The sequence below is a fragment of the Sinohyriopsis cumingii genome, chromosome 4 (genome assembly GCF_028554795.1).
Source record: "Sinohyriopsis cumingii isolate HCF-2022 chromosome 4, ASM2855479v2, whole genome shotgun sequence".
NCBI lineage: Eukaryota > Metazoa > Mollusca > Bivalvia > Unionida > Unionidae > Sinohyriopsis > Sinohyriopsis cumingii.
This window is the reverse complement of record NC_142964.1, coordinates 17,187,274-17,212,330: the sequence shown is the minus strand read 5'-3', so window position 1 is coordinate 17,212,330 and position 25,057 is coordinate 17,187,274. Positions and strand designations below refer to the sequence as shown.

Here is a 25,057-nt window from a genome sequence, read left to right as displayed (position 1 = left end):
GGTAAGACACAATTATTACTTAATCTGATAATGAGATGGCTCAAGTAGGATAAGTTGTATTCAGTTGATGATCAGCGATGCTACGAAGTGTTTAAAGATTTTAATGAAAATGCAAAATTGTTGGACGAAGATGGTAATGATATTATTGATTTTATCACCGATATTGATGAAGCCCCATCTTTAGATGACCTCGATGGATTTATTAATAATTTAGTAGTATACGATGATGTGTTGCTGGATAAGCAATCAAATCCAGCTAGAATATTTTCTAGAGGCAGTCATAAAAATACTGATGATATTTATGTTAATCAGCGATATACACAAATACCTAAAGTGATCAGAGATAAATGTAATATTTTATATGTGTTTAATGGATTCGATACACATACTCTGCGAAATATTCATCAGACTTGGTGTAGTAGAGATATGGATATGATTAGGTTCAAAAACTTTTTCAAAAGCATAATCTGCTCCACACGGTTTTATAACAATAAATTTGCATGATCATCGATCACGATACTGCATAGGTCTTGATAAAATATTTGGTTGAGAGATTGATTTAATTAGTCATACATTTATAGCAGCAGAGAGGGTGCGACCTCGATGAAAAGTCCGGCGGGTAAACGAACACACATACAAATTTTATATAAAAAAATAAACACGAACGACAAAGATAAGTAACAAAATAAACTAACCCAAATAGAAAAATTCTCGGTAAGTTAGATGCTTCGGTTTGACGTTATTGACCTTATTTTTTTAAGTTTTTTTTTCGTAAGAATCTTTAGGTTTCAAAAATTACGTTTCAGCAAAAGGTCTGTTCACCCTCTCTACTGGTTGGCAGTATTCAAATCCGCATTGTGTTCATACGTTCCATACATCCGTGAGCGTGTTTCGTTCTAGAGATAATAATCTGCACCGGAACTTTAAGTTTACTGACTTTATTTGGAATATTTCGGTTAGTTTCCAATTACCTATTGAAGGGAAAAAGCAAAGGGATTCTCAAGTGACTTAGTCTTGTATGATGTGGCCGTCGTGACGAATAATACTTCAGCAGATAATACCATTTTCATTTTACAGAAAAGTGTCTTAATTTCCAAAAATGAGTTTTAAATCTATTTGCAAAGTAGACGTCATATCTTTCGTTTTTGTTTTAATGATTATTTTCATTCCAAGGAATAGTCTAGAGAATAGTGACGGAACAACGACAGCGAATGTTAACGATACAGTTGCACTGCATTCGACCACAACTGAAAGTCATGCCATTGAAACAACCAGACCTTCCAAAAAAGCTGAAAACGACACAAATCCTGTTGTCAATAAATTTTTCGACTCTTTGGGAAAAAACAAAGACATGTTGCTTAGAGCATTGTATGTTTTGATTGCAGTCACTACCATCGTCATTATTTATTTTGGAATCAAAGCATGGAGGTTAGTATTTTCACATGAGTCAGACCTGTTATCAATAAAGTATGATGAGGTCTCTGACAACACGAAGTCACTTTATCGGTACTATGAATTAACACAAAGAGTGCAAGCGTGACCCGCTCGATTCAACTTTTATCATGCGTCTTTTATAGCTTCAGAATCGCCGAAGACAGAAAAGCTATACATATCCATTTAGTCCTACATGTAAGACCTTGACGCTGATATTTATATTTTGGGCGTCAGGGTCTTACTGCCTAACAGTAATGCATAGTGTGTTTTGTTGTCGACTAACATCATAATGAAAGTAAAATTTTCAGGAATATCTCACACAACTGGCAACTAAAATAACGGCGCTTTAATACAAAGTAGAGTCATAATGTCAGACTTTACTTACTCTAATGTCTTTTCTCTAATAAATTCAATTTCTCACAAACAAAATGGACCTGTTTTCAAGCTTCATTGGCCTACATTTCAGTTGACTGGAAAGTGATGAAAGCCAGGAATGCCAAAATCAGGTTAAGTTGAAATATTCTTTAACGAAATGAATAAGAATAATTTTTTGCTTATTGGAAATGTAAAGAAATGGTTCATTTCGTTCAAGAAAGATATCCGCAACATGAACCTACTGAAACATACTTCGGCATGCCTAGACTACTGTTGCATTGCAAGAAATTCAAATGTATGTCAGCAGAACATGAAAATGTGTCCATTTTGCTAGTGTCATATTTTCATTCTACCAGGATAAAGACAACACAGTAAGTATATTAATTACACATAAATTAGTGGAATAGTATCAATATATGCTGCCAAATGTGTGAGATATTCCTGAAACTTTGATAACATGCTATACAAGGCCGCTGTTTGGATAGTAAGACATAGTACTAAAACAAAACCAACATGTGCTATGTCTTACATTGTAGGACTAATATCCATTCAAAGAGAGTAATGTAGCCAATTTCACAAGATTCTACCCAGCACAGGGCTGATCAAATCTCATAGCCCGACGTCCCGGACTAGTCATTTTTGAAGTCGGACAAGTAAACTTTTCCATGTCGCTAATCCGGGACAAGTGCATTTTAAAAAAGTTGGGCTAGTCCTTATTTTCGTGCTTTAATCACAATATCTGCCTTTATTTGGCCAATCACGCCCTCTGGGCATACTGAATACTTGATTCTACCCTTCTACGTGTATACATTTACATCCTTTTACCGCTTGTCTGCATATTGGGCTAAGTGACCAAATTATCGGCAAATCAAAAGACGTCAAACAAAAGAAAGCCAGTATGACCAATTAGCAGTGTTGTAAGCAGTTTTGTTGCAATGAGTTTACTCAATCTAGATCATAACGAGCGGCTCACTATGATTTTAATCAAGCGAGTCAGTGTAATTAAATTAATGAAAGGTACTTTACCGACATCAGTGTTGGTTTCCTTTATGAACTGATTAAATGACAGTAATGATTCTTTAATTAAAATTGATTATACAGATGATTAACTTCCACATGCGATATTGTGTTTGAAGCGAAACAATTACACCAATTAATGAGTTGTTTCAGTTCGTATTTAAAAGAGAAAATTGATGTTATGATGAAGTAGTTGTCAAGCAAGCTGATAGCTACTCTCTGGATAAAATGAGTTTGCTAGATTATTTTCGCCAGTAAGGTAATAACGGTGATTCGGCGAAGGTAAATTTGTTTGAAAATGGAGGGATAAAACGTAAGATGGATACTGAGTGTGCGGTAGCTATTTCTGAGTGTGAACGAGGATTTAGTTCAATGAACTTAATCAAGACTTCTTTTAGAATTCCTTAAACCAAAAGAGTTTACAAATGCTAATGAACATTTCTGCAAATGGACTAGAGCTTGAGGACTTTAACCCAGATACAGCTATCAACTGCTGGCTTAGTGCTGGTGCAGGTGGCAGACATATACATGGACATATTTTCAAATCCATCAGATAAAACATATATACATGAACCTGAAGAAGCCAAATGTATAACAACCAATGTTTTTGAAAAATTTAATTCTTTTAAGAAATAATTATGTTGTATATTGTTTTTTTTTTCTTTGTTTATTTCTATGGATTAAGCACATGTCTCATCAAATCTCGGCAAGTGATTACCATTTTGGGACCAGTGAAAAATAAGGTGGGACTAGTGACAAGTAAGGTGGGACTAGTGAAGAGAAAGGTGGGACTAGTGAATTTTATGAAACCACTTGTCCTGGACTAGTGGTTTAAAAAAAAAATTGCTCAGTCCTGCAGCAGAAAATAAGCCTCTAAGGGTCTAATACTTGTACCGATCATGGAGCAGAGTCTGTGTTATCTTTTAATACTACTGAATCCAGCATCCATCTTGGCTTTAATATTGGAAATGTGATGACATCATCAATTGTCATTCTTACTATCTTAACTTTAACTAGATATTTCTATTCAGAACATTTATATAAAATTATTATATGATACAATCTGAAATCAAAGGCAAGTTCAACATTTTATTTTGTGACATTACTTTCAGAGTGTTATTCAAACTGTGGCAGAATAGCTACTTTGGCCTGATGGATTATTTATTGATAAAATGTCAGACTCCTGTGGTATTTTCAATAATGCTCATATTGGGTTCAAATCTATATATGTGGGTATAGTAGCAGTTTCATTGTCTTGGTGTTATCATAACATATTGGAACTAATTTCTAAAATGTCTAATCAGTGATTTACAAATCCACTTGTCCAACTCTCAGGACAATCTCACATTTGGACCGGGCAAGCTCAGGTTTGCAATGTACATGCGGGGGAGTTAACCTCTGACCCATCCCACCCCATTTTTGATATTTGGACCTTTATATTGGGTTGTAGGGTTAGGGCCATTTGCCAATTGAAAAGTTGGAATTTGCCAACGTCATGCATTGTTGGCATAGATTAGCTGCTTTATAGCAGGCCTAGCAAACTTCAACAACCTTACATCAAACCATATAATGCATGATATCAATAGATGATTTTTTTCTCTCAGAAATTGTGGTATAATGTATCTTTAATCCACTGACTGACAAGACAAAACTACAACATTGATCAAATTTGACTTGAAACTTGCCATTTGCATTGCTCTGATATCTGCAGTGTTGCTTTTTACAGTGATGTCTAGCACTAGGGCATCATGCCACAGACATATTTTGTCACATTATCCTGATACCAGGCCTACGAGGTAATAACACTAACCTCTTAATGCTGAGCACTCAGTGAGGCGTCTGTTAGTATCATTTTTATATGCCTTTGGAATGATTCAGCTGGGGTTTGAACCCACAATGTGTTGCATCCAAGGCAGATGCTCTAACCGCTAGGCCAATAAAGCAGTCTTCATTGCAAGTAAGATGACTACTATGATCTTGCAATCAACATGTTCATAACATTAGAGGTCAAATAGCCACATGATAACAAATAACCAATTTACAATGTTGTTCACAGAATTCAAAAACATTAAATGAAAGTCACATAATGTTATTGTAAAAAAAACGTAATGCACACTTAATTGTGAACATATTCCAGTAACAACAACCAGAAACCTGTCTGTATTGCAGAAACCTGGTATCTTTTGACTATTGCAGTGACATGTGCTCTTTAGATGGTGAACATGGCTTTCTCCAGGTTGCCATGACAGTGACACATTTCTGGTCATTATTCTGATAATAAATATGTTGTTAAGTTTACGTTTATGTTCTTTCATTTCTCTGTATACATTATATGACTTTCATTTATATTTTCATTTTGTATTCCTACAGTAACATTGGAAATGGGACCACCTGTCTTGAAATACCAGTCCCAGTTCAGATATATTGATTACATTCTGTAATGACCAGGGGTCAAGCTAGACTTGAATTTTTGGGAGCATTACTTTTCCTTTTGGACAGATAAGGTAGAAGTGTAAGCTGAATAGGGAGAAGTGGGAGCAATGCAAGAGATGTGTGTGTGTATATAACACATTTAGTAATGAAAAAAATGTATTCATAATTGAAATTATATATATTTGGATGAAGAGATATGTTCATAGTATTTTGGCCATTTAATTTTAAAAGAGCACAGCAAAAACTAAATGATGTACTGTAATTAATTTTAACTGATGGGAATATGGGATTACATTATAGTAATTGAATGCTGGTAAAAATGCTTAAGCAAATTTTGTTTTCTTTCTGAAAATTCACTATAAAATAGCAGTTATAAAGATTTTGAAACTGCTATGAAATAACCACTGTAACATGTATATGAGAGCAAATACATGTCTTCATACTGTATTGTTCGTCCAGAATTCATTGCTGGTGATTAACATCACTGTAACTGTTCATAGATAACACACTGAAGCATTAAGATTGATTTATGAATGAACTAGACCCTTATTTCCAACAGAATCAACAAAACTAACATGTATGCACCATACATAACATGTGACTGTATCTGTTTTTGTAAAGAGATTTTCTTAATGTAACCACTCACTTTATAGCTTCATTACAACAATCCATTGAAAAGATTTTAATTTAATGGTTTTATTGTTTGCCTGTGTACTTGTAGTAACATCATACAGTATATTGGTTAAATATATTTGCTTCTCATTTTTGTACATATTTTCAAAAAAAAGGAGTGATAATCAGAAAATAACCTTGACCTTGCAGTGTTTTATAGCTGCCAACCCTCATAATTTTGGCGTGAATTTCGTGACTTGTTTTTAGTAATTCACAATTTCATGCTGCATGCAAAAGACCCTGAGATGTACATGTGGTCATTTATAAAAGTACATCAAATAAACAACTTTAGCTTTCGTTATTGTGTTCATTTCCGAATGTATCGGAATAAGTAGTGCACGAGAATCAAGACATGTTGAGACTTAGACAAAATGTCATTTGTAAATTTGGATAAGTATTTTGGGGTTAAACGGCAAACTTATGAAGATTGTAACGAAATTCAAAAGAGTGCTAAAGCTGCTAGAATTGATAGTTTGGATAGGACAGTAGCTAAGTGTAAGAAAGTGTGTGATGCCTAGCTTAGTGTTTGGAATAAGTTCTTACTTGGATTTACAAAATTCAGTATCACTCTGATAGATGAACAAGAACTATTTAAGAGGTACATTGACTGACCATACCTTTTTTTAAAATGTCCCTCGCCTTAGCCTGGTTAGTTCTAGTGTTGTAGTGAAATGTATTCATCAATACATCAGTAGCTAGGCCTAGTTCTGATATCAGTTACGTTGACAAACAAACTCTTGCCCATTCACAAGCATATGTTTTGATAGCTGATTGACCATTAACCCTTTTCCGAGTAAAGTAGCAACTGTCAATTATCTGCACGATATCCTTTGATGATAAAACATACAAACATGTGTTTTAAGATCAGAATCAGTGATCTGGATATATATTAACTGCCTCTTGTACACTATTTCTTCATAAAATTAGTTTGAAACTTTAAGTGAAACAGTAGGTCTAACGGGGAAATAATGGCGGACTTTGCTAAGTCTGGGATATTAGATTGTCTGCGTTCATAAATAATCGGGCAGATATTTTCAGAAAAATATACTAATCATTGAAAGCAAAGCCAAGGTATTATTTTATTAAAGATTTAACTTTAAAATGCAAATTATGTAGGTCAGAAACGAATGGGACAATGCTATGTTGTGAAATTCACGAGATGCGCTTTAAGGTCTAAGCTGTTTTCCGACTTGACATGTATTTGCAAAAACACAGGGAAAAAAGAGCAAATCAGATGCTATTTAACCATTGCCTAAAATTACTACATGGACGTAGACAAATAAACCATAAATTTGCAATCCTGTCACTGGACTGTTGTAATGAAGCTATATTAAAGTGAGTGATTACATTACAGAAACCTCTCCATCTAAAAATGGATGCACTCACGTCTGTGTTGATTCTGTAGGAAAGACAGGACTGCAGCTTTTGATGGTGGGACTCCTATTTTTACCAAAATGGGAGTCCTGGACTCCTAGTTTTAAAATCCTAGCGCTACCTCTGCTTAAAGATAGAAAATCATATCAACCTTTGATTTTCACCAGAATTTCTTTCAATGATGTCTAGTTAGCACTAAATGAAAATGGTGTCAATCTGACACTCAGTATGGGCAGCCACCTTGACATTTTTTTTATAGTTCTTCCTCCTAAATGGAAAGCTTATTGCAATAAGGTTTTGACCTGCAGACTAATTATATATCAAATTGGTCCTGAATGAAAATGGTGATGATTTAACTTCAGATAGAGCTGCCACAGAGAACATGTTGAAAAAGTCTTCTATTGGTGTCCATTTTGTCCTGAATAAAAAATGTTACATGTTAATCCAATAAGGGTACCATAGTGACTGATTTGAAGATCTTGTTGCACAAGAATATCAGAGATGGTTTAAACAGTCCACACTTAAAAAGAAGAATTGGTCTTGTATTGAATTCATGCAAGTTATTTTCAGCTAATGGAGCAACAGTCCCTTCAAGTGAGCCTTGCTTGTTTTGTTTTTGTTAGTTTTAACAGTACTTTTTACAAACTATTGGCTATCGTGCTGAGTAAATGTGGGTACCTTTCTAAAGGACACAATGAGGTAGCTGACCCCAGTTGGCATGGGTATGTATGGAACCAGTGACCATTGGATTTTAGGTCTGATGCTTTAACAACTGAGCTTTCCATGATTTCCACACAGATTTCATAGTTCGATGAATAAATTCGTGTTTACTTCATAATTTCAGAGTTCACAGAAGGAAGAGCAAGTCACGGAAATATGGTATTATAACTAAAGGTGCAGACCTGGAGATGGAGCCACTAGGCAAGGGTGATGATGATGAAGAGGACTTGACCGTGTTTGAAATAAATAACAAAAACAAAAAGAAATAACTTTTGTTACAGGTAATTTGTCAGTCCCCAAAGTAGTAATCATTAGTGTGCAGTAGGAAAACATTTGCTTACAATCTGTGTTTGCTTTCAATGCAAATAAACCAGCCTTCTTAAACGTATTTGCAGGAAGTATTCAAATCAGTAAAGTTTGAACATATTTCTATAAGAAAAGACATCCTGATTTACAAAAGTTTATACAGTGCAGTTTTTCCACAACTCACATGGGGAAGGTTGTCAGAAAGCCCATCTTATAAAAAACATTTATTCCATCCACACTGAGACTGCTCTGGTGGCCTGAATGGTTCAAGCATCTGCCACAGATGGGGGTTCAAACCATGGCAGTATCATACCAGACACTTATAACAATGGTGCTACCAGCTGCTTCGCTTGGCACAGCATTAAGAGGTTAGTTTTAGAACTGGTCAGCCTGAGGTCTGGATAATGTGACTTGGTGGGACATGATGCTACAGGTTTGTGGCATGATGCTTCAGTGCTAGACATCACTATAAACTGCCACACTGCAAACATCGTAAGGATATGACAACATTTGTTAAAATTATGCTAAAAACTGTATACAAAAAAAAAACACTCCATTCACCTTGTGTTTATCACTGACATAGTATAGTGGTCATCATGGCTTGTAGTGGATAGATTTTAAGTTTTCTTGCCATTACCCAGAAAGTAATATAAATATACGGTAGTGGTCATCTGCAAAATCACATGAACTGAGCTACAGTAGACAGTGCAAAATGCTCTTATTAAGCTGTACACTAGACTTTGCAATAGAGCAGAGAACTTTATGAGAATATGTTTTTGTTTCCCAAAATTGTTTAAGTATGATGTTGCAATGGTTTTAATTACCGTGGCTGTTGGAGAAAGAGATTGTTTTTAAGATATACGGGTCTTAGACCAAAAGATCTTATGACATGACCTGTTGCCTGACATCCATCCATTCATTAGCATGCTGCCTGACATCCATCCCTTCATTAGCATGCTGCCTGACATCCATCCCTTTATTAGCGTGTGGCCTGACATCCATCCCTTCATTAGCATGTGGCCTGACATCCATCCCTTCATTAGCATGCTGCCTGACATCCATCCCTTTGTTAGTGTGTGGCCTGACATCCATCCCTTCATTAGCGTGTGGCCTGACATCCATCCCTTCATTAGCGTGTTGCCTGACATCCATCCCTTCATTAGCGTGTGGCCTGACATCCATCCCTTCATTAGCATGCTGCCTGACATCCATCCCTTCATTAGCGTGTGGCCTGACATCCATCCATTCATTTGCATGTTTGTTATACCTACCTCTTCTAAACTGCTTGAAGGATTGCAATGAAACTTTACAAACACATTTATGGCTTAATTTGGTCTTGAATGAAGCTGTTGCCTTTTGGACATCTACTATGGCTTCCACAGCAGTCATCTTGAAATTGTCATCACCACAGAATGGATAGCCATATCAACATGGTGCTTTCACAAAAATAATTTTGTGATGTCTAGTTTGTCCTAAATGGTACCGATCTGATGTCCAATATGGCCTTCATAGCAACTGTCTTGGAAATATTATCACCACTCCTCCAGAATAGTAGTCATATTGAGATGGGGTTTTTACCAACAGACCTTCAATGATGTCTAGTTGGACCTAAATGAAAGTGGGCCATTCTTATATTCTGTTCTCATCCTTGACAAGATATTAAAAGTACTTCCAAACAGACTACCTGCTAGGTGTTAGGGATTTGTATTTAGTCTTTTAGGCCATTTCAGGCTTCTCCATTTGATCACATGTGGAACATGTCTTGGTTGCCATTCCCTTTATTGTGCACAGCATGAATGTTTTTAAAATGACAGAGTCATAATTTCACTTAAATTTGGAAGTCAATACAGTGCTATCTTAAACAGAATAAAAAAAACCTGAAAAATAGTGCAATTTCCTCATATAAAGAAAATCTTGGCTTGAACATGTCTTTGTGTAAGTGTGGATATGACTAACAACAAAATTCATTGCATTGTACTTCATGTACATGTGGATATGACAAACCAAAAAATTCATCGCATTGTACTTCGTGTACGTGTGGATATGACTGACAACAGAATTCATTGCATTGTACTTCATGACAACTGCCATGGCGACAGACTTGTTTCTGCCATTGAGAAAGGAAATAGTTGCCAACACCCACTCCACTTCTACAAATAAACAAGGTGACTATAATTTGTGTGGTTTGGAATCTGGCCCCTGCTAAATATTTTTATCCTGTTGGGATGTTTAATCACTGATTACATATCGGTTAAAAACTTGTATGATTTAAGTGCCTTAAAGATCATTTGCATGAAGTTTCTCTGTTGCTTTGTTTCAAAATCAACCTAGTTTGGATGTCAACACTTCCAGTGTGTCACACAGTGAATACACCTAAGTTCTGGTTGGTGGTTATTGTTTTACTCTGGACTTAAACCACCTGTCAGCTTTAAATGTGACACTGGAAGTGTAGCCCTCAAATTGATTGAATTAGACAAGTTGTGAAGTAGTAGAGAAACTTTGCATAATGTGCTTATTAAATGATCAGTAGAATTCTTAAATCATAAATGGGAAACAAATCTGGAATGATGTTCCTTATTCTGAAACATTCTCAATGGCTGAGCATTCCAAGGGTATTTAAAAAAATCAGCATGGAGTTGGCAGGATTGGGACATGGGGCATATTTCAAACCATTTGTTTTAGCCACCTTGTTTTTGTTAATTTGTGAAAGACAGGAAACGTAAATGTTATCTGGCAACAGTTTTTCATTTTTCCAGACAGAAATGAGTGCTGGTTTCCTGCTTGTGTAGGATAATTATCATGTTGTATCAGTTCTTCACGCTTGTATCGATATGAGTACTGATATGGAAAAAGTATAGATGCATAAATATATTAATTCTTTCATCCCTACTTAATGAAACCTGTGCATATCTTTAATTTAATGCAGGTTAAAATTCAGATTTATATTAAATAAAGTGAAAACATAAAATTTAGACATGTTAAGTCCATTTTCTTCTGATTGTGATGTCCAGTGTCCTAGTGGCTTTAGTGGCTGCCTGCAATGTGGGTGATCGCAGGTTCGAACCCCAGTCAAGTCATACCAAAGACATAAAAATGGTACTAACAGGTGCCTCACTAGGTGCTCAGCATTAAGTAGTTAGTATTATGACTGGGTGGGTCTGTGGCATAATTCCCCAGTGCTAGACATCACTATAAACTGCCACACTGCAGACATCATAGCGATATGACTGAAAAATTGTTAGAGCTATGTTAAAAATCCAAATCACACCAGGGCTGAGCAAATCCCATAGCCTGACGTCCCGGACTAGTCATTTTTGAAGTCGGGCAAGTAAAATTTTCCAAGTCGCTAGTCCGGGACAAGTGCTTTTTAAAAAAGTCTGGCTAGTCCTTATTTTCGTGCTTTAATCACTATATCTACCTTTATTTGCCAATCATGCCGTCCAGGCGTACTGAACACTTGATCTACTCCTCTTCACGTATACATTTACATCCTGTTACCGCTTCACTGCATATTGGGCTAAGCGACCAAATTATCAGCAAATCAAAACACATCAAACAAAAGAAAGCCAGTATGATCAATTAACAGTGTTGTAAGCAGTTTTGTTGCAATGAGTTTACTCAATCTAGATCATAACCAGCGGCTCACTATGATTTTAATCCAGCGAGTCAGTGTAATTAAATTAATGAAAGGTACTTTACCGACATCAGTGTTGGTTTCCTTTATGAACTGATTAAATGACAGTAATAATTCTTTAATTTATAATTGATTACAAAGATGATTAACTTCCACATGCGATGTTGTGTTTGAAGCAAAACAATTACGCTAATTATTGAGCTGTTTCAGTTTGTATTTAAAAGAGAAGTTTGATCTTATGATCACTTTAGAAGTAGTTGTCAAGCAGGCTGATAGTTACTCTGTGGATAAAATGAGTTTGCTAAATTATTTTCACAAGGATAGTAATAACAGCGATTCGGAGAAGGTAAATTTGTTTGAAAATGGAGGGATAAAACATAAGACGGATTCTGTTATCCCTGTCTTGAATATATGACTCGGAAGGTGACAGACATATACATGGACATATTTTCAAATCCATGAGCTAAAACATATATACATGAACTTGAAGAAGCCAAATGTATAACAACTAATGTTTTTAAAAATTAAATTCTTTTAAGAAATAATTATGTTGTATATTATTTCGGGTTTTTTTTCTTTCTGTGGATTAAGTACATATGTCTCATCAAATCGCGGCAAGTGATTACCATTTTGGGACCAGTGAAAATTAAGGTGGGACTAGTGAAGAGAAAGGTGGGACTAGTTAATTCTCTGAAACCACTTGTCCTGGACTAGTGGTTATAAAAAAAAATTTGCCCAGCACACACGCACACTGATTGTGATGTGAAATCAAAAAGTTTCTTTGTTTAAATTATAGTACAAATGCATCTTGATTTTTTAACAGTAAATGGCAAATGGATGGTGGACCAACCTATCTTTAAATAAACATGCACTGAATACACGTCTTCTTTTTTTATTGGCAGATCATGGACAAAAAGATTTTTTAAAATGAATATCCTGTAACTCAAAAGTTTGTCTTTCCATGGGTGACTGTCACACATTGGTTATTAAACTGTAACTCACATTGACTACTCCTAGCCATGTTACTCACATTGACTACTCCTAGCCATGTTACTCACATTGACTACTCCCAGCCATGTTACTCACATTGACTACTACTAGCCATGTTACTCACATTGACTACTCCCAACCATGTTACTCACATTGACTACTCCTAGCCATGTTACTCACATTGACTACTCCTAGCCATGTTACTCACATTGACTACTCCTAGCCATGTTACTCACATTGACTACTCCCAGCCATGTTACTCACATTGACTACTCCCAGCCATGTTACTCACATTGACTACTCCCAGCCATGTTACTCACATTGACTACTCCCAGCCATGTTACTCACATTGACTACTCCCAGCCATGTCACTCACATTGACTACTCCCAGCCATGTCACTCACATTGACTACTCCTAGCCATGTCACTCACATTGACTACTCCTAGCCATGTTACTCACATTGACTACTCCCAGCCATGTTACTCACATTGACTACTCCTAGCCATGTTACTCACATTGACTACTCCTAGCCATGTTACTCACATTGACTACTCCCAGCCATGTTACTCACATTGACTACTCCCAGCCATGTTACTCACATTGACTACTCCCAGCCATGTTACTCACATTGACTACTCCCAGCCATGTTACTCACATTGACTACTCCTAGCCATGTTACTCACATTGACTACTCCCAGCCATGTTACTCACATTGACTACTCCCAGCCATGTTACTCACATTGACTACTCCCAGCCATGTTACTCACATTGACTACTCCTAGCCATGTTACTCACATTGACTACTCCCAGCCATGTTACTCACATTGACTACTCCCAGCCATGTTACTCACATTGACTACTCCCAGCCATTCAATGGTGGAGAAGCACAGAATGTGACTGCAGTACAGTTCTAGCTACTAACCTTTCCACTGCAGGGCTTCAGTGAGGAATATGAAAGGATTGGTTGCCCCAGTTTGGTGGGTGGAAAATGAATGATTTCATGTGCTGTATTAGAGTTATGAATAATTTTTAGAATTTCATCGCTTCACTTCCGATATTTGCCACCATATTTTTATACATGGCTTGTTTTAACATTTTCACATGAATAAAGTTTAGAAACTATGTTGCCTATTTTGTAGCGGGTTTTCAGGTGAGCATTGCAATAAACAGGGAATATGACCAACTAAAATACTTCTGCACAAAAGTTCTTGAATTTGATGAAATGGGTTGGGATTGGAAACTTTGACAGAAACATGTACAAAGCAATACAAAAGGGTTAATCCCTACTAATCTCCAGTCACTGTAGTGCAGTACATTAGAATCATGTAAACTGTGTCTCCAAAATTTACATTATTAGTCCCCTTTTCATGTTCTGTTATTTTCACTGTTATTTTCAGTTATCTGCCATTCATTATTTTATAACAATGAATATTAAAAAATCTGCCAAAGGCATTGCCATATAAATTTGGTGACTTCAGTGTAATTAAGAAATATCATGCTTTAATTGTTTCTCATAGAATACTTATTGCAGTTTATCAATACTTCAACTTGATCTACATTGTCAAATATAGTACTGTGACTGGTATGTGCCAACAACAATAAATCACTCTGTAAATCCAAAATTTCTTTCAATTTTTTTTCTTTTTTTGTAGCAGTGTTGAGGGATTTCGCCATTACAATTCTGAGAACAACTACAACTGAACCTTGACAGACACATAAAAGAAGAGATAAAATGGAAATTCACTCAAGGTCCACACTGCAGTCAACAATGACCAGTTTTCGTATGAGACTACCTAATGTGCAATATTTTATCTTGTCCAAATTAACAGAAAAGAACATTATGCTGAAGGCAGTGGGTACAGTGTGTTAATTCTATATTATCTGGGCCAATTTAGAAAGAGTATGTTTATTTAGATATGTTGGATTGAAAGTAGCACAGTATGTCAGTTTATAAGTGCATCAGAAATGTCCCATTTTAAATATTGTTATCTCAGTGAAAGAAAAGATGAACATTTTGGTGGCCTTATAACTTGTGAGCAGTAATATATGTGTATGTCTGTCTGACTGTCTACATGCATATTAAACGACTTGTAGTGTAGAGATGACACATAACACAAATTCATTTAATCGTTTAAACATGGATTTGTTTGGGGGTCTTATTAAGACATAGTAACACTTGTTTGATTTATCCTAGCTTTAGTAATGATGACTGAAAGATGTCAAGCTAACATAACTCCATGTATACAGACAGTCTTATCACATTATTTCATATATACAGTATACAGCGGATCAGTAATATTTTTTTTACAAATGTTTTGTACTATATTGGTATGCTGTTGGAGGGAGCATATGGGGTAACCTAAATCCTTTCATCCATTTACCTGAATATAACTTAAATCATTAATTTTGTTTCCCCTGAACAACCTTTGATGGACTTGGTGAAGTGAGTCCAGAAAAGACCTACATCTTATGATCAAGAAAAATTTGACTTAGGTCTCCTGTTGGAAATTGAATTTTCTGCTTCTGTGATGAAGTTTGTTTACATTTGATCACTTTTGAAGGACTAAATAGTATTATCTTTATTGCATGTGATAAGAAGTCCATAGTATTAAGGCCAATTTGGGAAGACATTAGTACTGTTTTATTTTCACCATTTTTATACAATTTTACTGGGTTATGTCCCTTTTAACTTAGAAGTTTGATCTTACAAGATGAACATATTGGTTGTTTTTAATTTCATTATGATCCTTAATGATTTCGTGCAAAGTATATTTTGCAGTTTTCAAAAATGCAGGAAAAGAGGTTTGTCATATTCATTTTTAAGATGTAAATCAAATTAAACTATATGAATACATTGTATAAAATTAAATGAGTCAGAAAGGATTTTGAAACCTTAAATGTCTTCTGTTGAGGAAATGTTTTGGCCTCAGTTGCTTGCAGTGGGGTTATCTAGATTTGGTCTTATCCATCCCTCTGTCCCAAGAAGCTTCTTAGCAAAATTACACAACCCACTCATTGTAGACAAATGCAATTATTTTAGCCTATTTATATCCATATCTAAATCGCCTGATTTACCTTCTAGTCATTACAGCAATTTTATTCCAATTCTTCTGTGGGGGTTTTCCTTCGCATTTTTTAATTATTTTTTGTGTGTAATTAAAACCTTATTAGCACCATTAAATAAGAGACATGAGGCAGACAACTCAATTTTATATGACCTGTTAAGACTTTCATGTCTTTACAGCAATTTTATTTTTGGTAACATATGTTCTTAATAGATTTTACAGCCTTTGTTTGAATTGTAAAACAATTAACATACTTTTGAACTTTTTCATACAGACACTTTGTGAGTAAAACCCTTTTGCATAAAGTGGCAAAAACTACACGAGATACACAAATTAAAATTATTCATTGAACATTATGATTTTGTTGCATCCTGTCACCATGCTAGCCAATGTTTCGAATTTCCAATGGTGGGTTAAATTTGTCTTAAAAACATGTAAGATATTTTATTGGGCATGACCATGCTGGAAGAATTAACCCCAGAGTAGAGGGATGTCGACTTAATATAATGAGACTTGAAATTTATCCTCAAAGTTTCTTAGTACACATTGCAGTTATTATGGTGACTAGCTTCATATATTCTAGACGGATTTTTATTATGTAAACATTGCATGCCTTTATACATTCAGAGAATTGGCTTCTATCCTTGATGTCAGAATATTCATTACATAGCCATTCTATGTAATCTTTCAGCATGTTTGGAGATATATATATATATATAGAGAGAGAGAGAGAGAGAGAGAGAGAGAGAGAGAGAGAGAGAGAGATCTGTTGTTAGTGACCACTCATGGAATAAGGTAAAACTGACTATTACACACAGGTGACCTCTGTACACAGGTTCACCTCACCTTTTAAAATTGGTTTTTGAGCAGATATCATTATTACTATTATTATGTTAAGATAGGGTGTGTGTGCACTGTACAACAAAATATAATTTAAGTGTATGTGTTGTTGTTGTTGACCCCCAAATTTTTATCTAACACACTGACACAAGATTAGTGTATGATGCTTACATTAATCCATCCTATAAATGAAATTATCACAAACTTAAAATCTACACTTATCTTAGTTTATTCATTCTTTAAAAAGAATATCTGGATTAATCATTTTCTCAGCTTTGTAGATCAAAAAGACAGTGAGAAGCCTGTGATGAATAGGAAATCAAAAGAAGCTATATATGGCTATTCTTTGTGAACCCTGTACCAAAACATCACCAACCTTTACAGGCAAGTTTTTAATATTGAATATCCCCTGGCCCAAAGTAAAGGGGATGTAACTCTTTTCAGAGTATCTTTCTTCTTCAGAGGTATCTTTAATTCACATACAAATATAGGAAGATATCTAGCTATACCTGTCAAACTGGAACATAAGGTGACTTCCATTTATGCTACTATAGCACAACTATTTTTCTTACTATCCAGAAAATGAATTGTTTCAACCCCCTATAGGACAGTACTGCCTGATAGGATGTGGAGGAGTTCCCTCCCATCTGCTGGGGTGGTCTAGTCGGTCATCTAGGGAATACCGATTGTATAGATCCCAACTCCACAGAGAGCCCATTGAGTCTTTATGGAACTGCATCAGAGCTTCTATCCAGTTCTTCCCCAACCACAGTGATTAGAAGAGATGCTAACATTGATGTAAAGAAAAAAACTGGATGACCTGTTTTTAAAATGCCAACAAGTCAGGAGTCTTCTGCTACCAAACCACTTGAATTCTAAGTGCAAATAAAGGAACATCTCAGGGATATCCATAACAAGAAAGTAGACCCCATGTGTCAAAACGCTTTAACCAACCTGACCACAACTTCAGTTTTGATCGTGAGCTCTTAGTAGCAGCAATACTTGGAAAGATAAAGAACTTTATTGGCTACACCTATTACATACCCGCAGCCAATAGGGATCAACATCTCTGTTTCAGTAGGGGAGTACATGCATTTCAATCTTATTGCGACTTTGACACTAATGATAAAACTGTCTTGCTTTTGAATTTGACATAGGGACACCTTTGACTATCAGTATGACTAGAGTATGATGAGTACAAGCAAAATATGAAATGTTTGCACATCAAGTCGCATGATATTCCTTTATCTAAACAATGCATTCCTCATGAAACAGAAGACTTAGTAGTAACTGTTGTACACACCAGTGACTGCTTAAACCATTCATTCATTGACCACAGAAGGCAAGTGACATTTATGTAGGACATTTTATGGAGGGGTAGAATGGCCATTTTGAAGAGGTGTTAGGTCAGATTTGATAGTATATGTGTGTGGGTGTGTATGAATCTTATTTTTTAAACCTTGTAAGCATCAAGAAAGGAGAAAAACTATAAGCATTTGTCCTCAAATCACTGCTTAGGAGTCCCAACTGAATGCATTTTTTGTAAATTAATTTACATATGCAAGATGTGTGATCCTTTGAACAGAAAGTAAATCTGTTGTTTTTTCTGTGTTCAAGAAATATTTTGCAGTTTGGGTAGTTGCTTCAAACAATGTACAGTTTCTAATAATTATTTTTCAATATGGTATTATTCTTTTTGTTGGTTATAGTGAGAAATCCTTTGATTGCATAAATTAAGCAGTCATACATTCCATTTGTATATATTTTAATTATTATACAATTTGAAAAAGTATTTGTTTTTTTCTGTACCCTGCATAATGTGAGACTTTTCTATGTTGTTTGTTGAAATGTAAATTTTTTTTAACGCTTTGTAAAGTTTGCCAAGTGTAATTGGACCCAAACTGTGGTGAATATATCTTGCTTATTAAATTCAATATTTCCTTATTCATTGATAAGCCATGCTTAATGATTTACTTGTCCCAAGATTCACAGTGGTCTTAAAATGCTTATCACCTGAATTTATAAACTAATTAATTGACCTACCTATTTAAGGAAAAACAATGTGCAACCACCACCTGTTCAGTCAGCCATTATATACACCCTTGCACTAACCAGTACCGACTGCTCCAGTGGCATAGTGGTTAGAGCGCCCACCTCGGAAGGTCATGGGTTCAATCCCCAGCCGAGTCATACCAAAGACTTACAACAATGGTACTAACAGCTGCCTCACTTGGTGCTCAACATTAAAAGGTTAGTGTTAGGACTGATTGGCCTGGTGTCAGGATAATGTGACTGAGTGGGGCATCATGCTACCGGTCTGCGGCATGATGCCCCATTGCTAGATTGCAGACATAGTAGCGATATGACTGAAATTTTGTTAAAGCTACATTAAAATTCCAATTCACATCACACCAACCAGTACCACTGTTGAAGTAAGTTTATAACCCAAAGTGGCAGGAGCAGTTATGCAGACTCCATTGATTCTATAGATTTGACTATTACTCCCTACTTAACCTTCACTTCACTGTGTTGTTGTTTGTAATTTGACATAATTTTAATTATGGTGCAATGACAAATGCTTACATGATGCATAGATATCTGGCCACACCAGTTTGCTTAAGTAAAGTTACATTTTTATTTTCATTGCCTATTGCAGAAACCTTATATCTTGATTGTACTTTACTCCTTGAACATCTGAGTTCTGCCATTGAATTTCTTTCCACATAAACCTGTATGAACCCAGCTATTACTCTTCCAAAACAGGAGTCACATTAACATGCAGTTTTGACGAATATTAAAATGATGCTAGTATGACATAACCACCTTTGTGACAGCCATCTTGAAAATCCTGTTATCAATACACTGGAAAGGTAAGTCATTTTGACATAGGGTGTTTAGAGTTCTAATGTTGATCCAAATTAAATCATTGACACCTTGATGGCCATCTTGAAAGCATTATCCTAAATGGATGGCTATATTAACTGGTAGACTTCTTATGATACCTAGTTGGTCTTAGTGAAAATGGTACACATTGTTTCTCTAGTATGGCTGTCATGATGGCTGTTTTGAAATCTTGATGTTGCCTCTAGTCCTAAATGAATAATCCAATTGACATGAAGATTTTCACCAAAAGACTTTTAATGATTGCATGATCTTAAATAGAAATGATGTCCAACTGACATCCATTGTTTCTGCCACAGCAGCCAGTTTTAAATTGCTGAAGAAAATCAGAGATGGTTTCATAACTCGGCATTTAAAAGGAAGATATTGTCTTATCTTAAATTCCTACAAAATCTTTTATCCTCTCAAGGAACTCTTGCTTGTTTTGTGTCATCATTCATCCATGTACAGTTATTTACAACTTATGAAAAACTGCTTTCACAATTGCATATTATGTTTCATATGATGCATTCTAACATAAAGGATTTTCAGATTTTGTAGATGTATTCCAATTTGTCAGTCAGTTAATAAAGATAGAAAAAAAAACATAAACAACTTCTTTGCAAAAACTGCTGAACAAAACATGATCAGATTTTACAAAAAGTATCTAGGCAGGAAGATTCACATTTGTTCAAAGTATATGAATCCTCCAACAGATGTAGCTGCTGTTACTAATAATAGTAAAATCTATTACATTTGGGTTCTTGTTAAATACATAGCAGGATTGGGTGAAATTTGACAGCATTCCGGTATTGGGGGGCTTTCACTGGATAAAATGTGACAACATTCTGGTATTCGGTGGGGGGCTTTCACTGGATGAAATTTGACGTCGGGGGTAGGGGGCTTTCGCTACATGAAATTTGACAGCATTTTGGTATGGGGGGAGGCTTTCACTGGACGAAATTTGACAGCATGCTGATATGAGGTGTCTTTCACTGGATGAAATTTGACAGCATTCTGGTATTGAGAGCTTAAGATTTATACAAAGGATGTTGATCTGATGTTAGATCATGATGTGGCTGGCAATACTATTTAAAAAAATACCTTTAAAAATGTCCTCTTGAAATCACTCGGCAACATTTGACAGAAAGCATCCTGACATGTAGTGCTTCAAGGTTTGCACTAATGATCTCATTGAACTATTAAATATAGCTGCCATTTATCAAAGTAGAAAACAACTCTCAAAACAGCTTCTCAGAAACTGCCAGTTAGAATTTTGACAAATTTTAGAGGAATCATCCTGGTGTTGAGTTCTTTCAGTTTATGTAGATTATTCCAATTCACTCTCAAATAAGACCACTTACTAAAAACAGAAATGAGTAATCACAAACTTGCAATTAAACATGATCAGATTTTGAAAACATTGTGACATAAAGGGCATTCAAACTTTCAAAACTTATGCCAATCTGCTATCAGATATATAGCTGTTGTTACAAAAAATATAGAATGATTGTATCAAATTTATCTGAACAAATAAATTATAAAAATTTAAGTGTGATGATGATCAGCCAACAAATGTGGCTACTATTACTACAAGTAGAAAAACACAACTTTAAATAGAACAGATGTACTGAACAGAATTTAACCAGCTTGGACAAAAAATGTACTGGAATATGGGACTGTTAATATTCGATAAGCAGTACTAATGTGCGATAAAATATAGAGAATCCTTAAAACACTTGTTTTAAGTATATATACAGTCATCAACAATGAAAGAAATTTTAACAGAAGCATCCCAGCGATCCAGATTTCTTGGTCACTGCCTTCACATTTGTTTTATGTCAGTCAGATGAGTAATCTCATGCCCAGTTAGGACTCTTGCTAATTATTTGCTCATTACTCTCATATGATATTATTTTTCTGTCATTTAGTATCTGTAGGACATAGTATGAAGTGGTGGATATACATATTATTTCATATATTTATGTTTGACAAAATTTGTTTCATATATTTATGTTTGACAGAAGTTATGTTATTTCATATATTTATGTTTGACAAAAATTATGTTATTTCATTACTCTTATAGCATGATTTATGTATTATTTGTAATTTAATTAATTTTCATTTTAAATGAATTCATTTGTCAGTTTACCATCATTTTCTTTAATTTCAGTAGTGTTGTTGCTTTATAGGATAACCTATTTAAATGAAATATAGCTTAGTACAATAGTATGATTACTAAAGCAAGTAAAATGTACTATTAGAGTTTAATGGTGAAAGACTTATACCACACAAATGTCTTATCATCTTTTATAGATTTATCTCCCCTGGTCAGTAGTTGCTCTTGATAATTTTGTAACATTCATTGTTTGGGCCTGGCTTTATTTGATGAATTGACTCTTATTGGTGGCGCTGTACAGTTTCGTATTTTGCATAGGGTTAGAATTTTAAAGAAAAATAATTTCCCCGGCTTTCCTCACTGGTTATACTGGCTATTTTTAAAAAAAAGACCTTGTATATCTTGGGTATAATTCAAAGAACCTTTAATTCCCATTATTTTGGTGTATGATTGATGGGTGTAACATAGGTTATAGAGTATACAGCTTGGCCTTACTCCAGATGTGCACCTTTCAAAAAAGTGCTAGCTCCACTTGGTCATTTTTACTTACTGAATTTCAGAGGTAAATTGTATATTAAAAAGAGCCGATAACTTTTTTACATTTTATATATTTGGTCATTCATTCATTGCAATTTCTGAAGCTAGGATTGTCTAGTGTGGCAAAATTCATTTTCCCTATTTTAGTAGCTGCTATGGATAGTGAACTTTAGACTAATTCAGGCTGATTTTTTAGCACAAGGGAGCAGTCATTTTAGTTAGCAGTAAGCTAAGATCATGTACAATTTCCAAAAGTACAATATCCGAAGAAATATCATCCACATTACATTAATGTAGCATAGAGGTATGCCAACATTCTCTCCATTGTGCATGTTTTAAATGCAAACAACTTCACCTTACATACGTCACTCTCAGAAGTACATAATAACTGGTGAGCTCCCCCATTTAAAACAGTTTTGTATGCTTCTTAAAGGATGTTACATTCTACGAAAGATTCCGGCTGTGTCATTATGTGATTGCTTAATACTAGAATCCATGATATGCATTTTTGTGACCAGGAGAAATCTCATCTGGTTGGTTTCGTACAGGGAAATCCCATCTGGTTGGTTTGGTATAAGGAAATCCCATCTGGTTGGTTTGGTATAGGGAAATCCCATCTGGTTAATTTGGAATAAAGAAATCCCACTTTCAGGTCAAAATTTGTAGGTAGTAATGAGGTTTTGTGATGTTATTGCCCACAGATTCTATTTCTGAGATTGGGAATTTTCCTATTCCACACAAGACATGTTTAATCTTTGTTTTGTCCCATTTCAAATTGGAAAAGCTCTGTGAAGGAAAATGGTGGATCTTCAATATTGTTGTAGCTATGGAAAGACAGTATTTTCTGCATGTTTTCATGTTAGTAGATATACATTAAAAGTTGAGTTTACAATAAAGAAAATTTGTTGCAATCAAGAATTTCTGTTTCGAAATTTAAAATAGTTTAAGTGTATTTGGTACTATCCCTTATGTCCATTGTGTTTAAAACATTGACATAATTGAGTTATTAAAACAACAACAGTAGAAATTACTCTATATTGCAATTGTATGCCATTGACATCTTGGTGTCTTTGTATGCCTCTTATGCCATCAGATTACATAAGATATTTTGAATGAAAATTATTAAACTAAATAACACAGTAGTCATGTGATAAATATTGGTATCGATGTACTTGTATCCAAGAATGTTTTAGTATGTACTAAATTAATTAAATATTTGCATTTAAGAGAATTGCTAGTAGTTCACTAGCCCAATAAATCAGCCCCTTACCTCAAATAATATTAACTGGCGGTTTAGGTTCTGATATCGCATATTCATTAAAACATGCAAAAATCTGCTACACTTTTGTCTGTATATTTCATACAATTAACTGTATTTGTGGCAGCTGTTGTGTTACTGTCAGCTGACGGGTTCTTTTGATGAGATATAGATACTGTTTCTGGATCAAATCATATGTGTGTGACTTGTGAATCCAAATGGAATAACACAGCCCTCTGTCCTTTGGCCATTTTGAATTTCAAATCCATGTGGAATAACACAGCACTCTGTCCTTTGGCCATTTTAAATTTTGCACTTAATATGTCTATTACCAAATACCGGTAAGTGTCTAAACTGTTACAGAAAGATTTGCATGTATCAAAATTGCACAATTTAATAAACAGGTGACATCAGACTCGCATATCATCCATCAGTGTAAACATAGATTTGGGGGGGATGATTTATGAAACTAGTAGTGCATTTGTGAAGATTTTATCATAGATATTGGAAATTTTGAATTTAATTCAAGATGAACATGCCAAAATATTCCATTTGCTGTCCATACTTGATTATAAGTGGAGTCCAGCTGCAGACTGCACAAACCCAGATCTGCTGTCATATATTATGCTGGGAGAATTGGATATGCAGTTTGTGAGGAGTAATCAGTGGAACAAACAGCATCGACACTGATCTGCTGGCACATTTAAAAATGACAGATCAGGATCTGTTGTTTGCAGTTGGACTTGACTTATAAGTGAGTATAGATGGTACTATATTTCCATGAAACAAGCAGTATAGACTTTAATTTATCATGAAATAGTTCATGACAGATCAGAGTCAAGGTTCTAATCCAGATTCTGTATATTAATATATTTTATATCCATGACCCATATTGTCAAACTTACAAACTTTCATCTGTAATTTTTACTTGCTGATTACTTTTGATGAGATTACAGGTATGTATTTGACCCTTACCATGTCATTTTCTTTTCCATGCATTTAAAAATTTATTTGGGAATCTTCTTGATTCATTAATATTAGATTTTATTATATGTATATTCTGTAATATAACCATTTTATTTTAAATGTTTCTTTGGAGACAATAAATTAAAAGATTACAATATTGTAATGAATTTAACTCGGACATTGTTTTATCCATGCATTAATTCACATCTCTATCAGAGTGGCTCTATTTTACAATATCAATCCATTTCCTTTTACAGCACTGAGAAGCATTTGCATAGTGTCTGCATCAGTTGATATGCCTTCTTTTCTTTAGACCCCATCACACACAAACATGTTCAAATGAGCAGAGAGTGCATTTTTAGCTCATCTGTATGAAGTTAGGACAGAGTATAACACACCATCAACATCATCATTGTCATCGGCATTGTGTGGAATC

The 25,057-nt window shown here is 35.0% G+C and overlaps 1 protein-coding gene across 2 annotated transcripts; it reads left to right on the top strand.

The window, feature by feature from the left end:
• Positions 1–993: 993 nt before the first annotated feature.
• On the top strand, positions 994–24,799 carry LOC149800691 (membrane protein FAM174B-like). 2 transcript variants are annotated; one of them, XM_089954727.1, is made up of 3 exons: positions 994–1,428; positions 8,150–8,306; positions 14,612–24,799. In XM_089954727.1, the coding sequence occupies exons 1-2, from the start codon at positions 1,100–1,102 to the stop codon at positions 8,292–8,294; spliced, it is 474 nt and encodes a 157-aa protein (XP_089810853.1). In that variant the 5' UTR covers positions 994–1,099; the 3' UTR covers positions 8,295–8,306; positions 14,612–24,799. The 2 variants fall into 2 exon arrangements, with proteins under 2 accessions (XP_089810853.1, XP_089810852.1); XM_089954726.1 differs by having other exon boundaries at positions 14,609–24,799.
• Positions 24,800–25,057: the final 258 nt, after the last annotated feature.

Bases quoted from the DNA above. Each gene is read 5' to 3' on its own strand.
- LOC149800691 (XM_089954727.1), top strand. From the start codon at position 1,100: ATGAGTTTTAAATCTATTTGCAAAGTAGACGTCATATCTTTCGTTTTT. The intron at 1,429-8,149 runs GTTAGTATTTTC...TCATAATTTCAG, and splicing joins TTTGGAATCAAAGCATGGAG to AGTTCACAGAAGGAAGAGCA.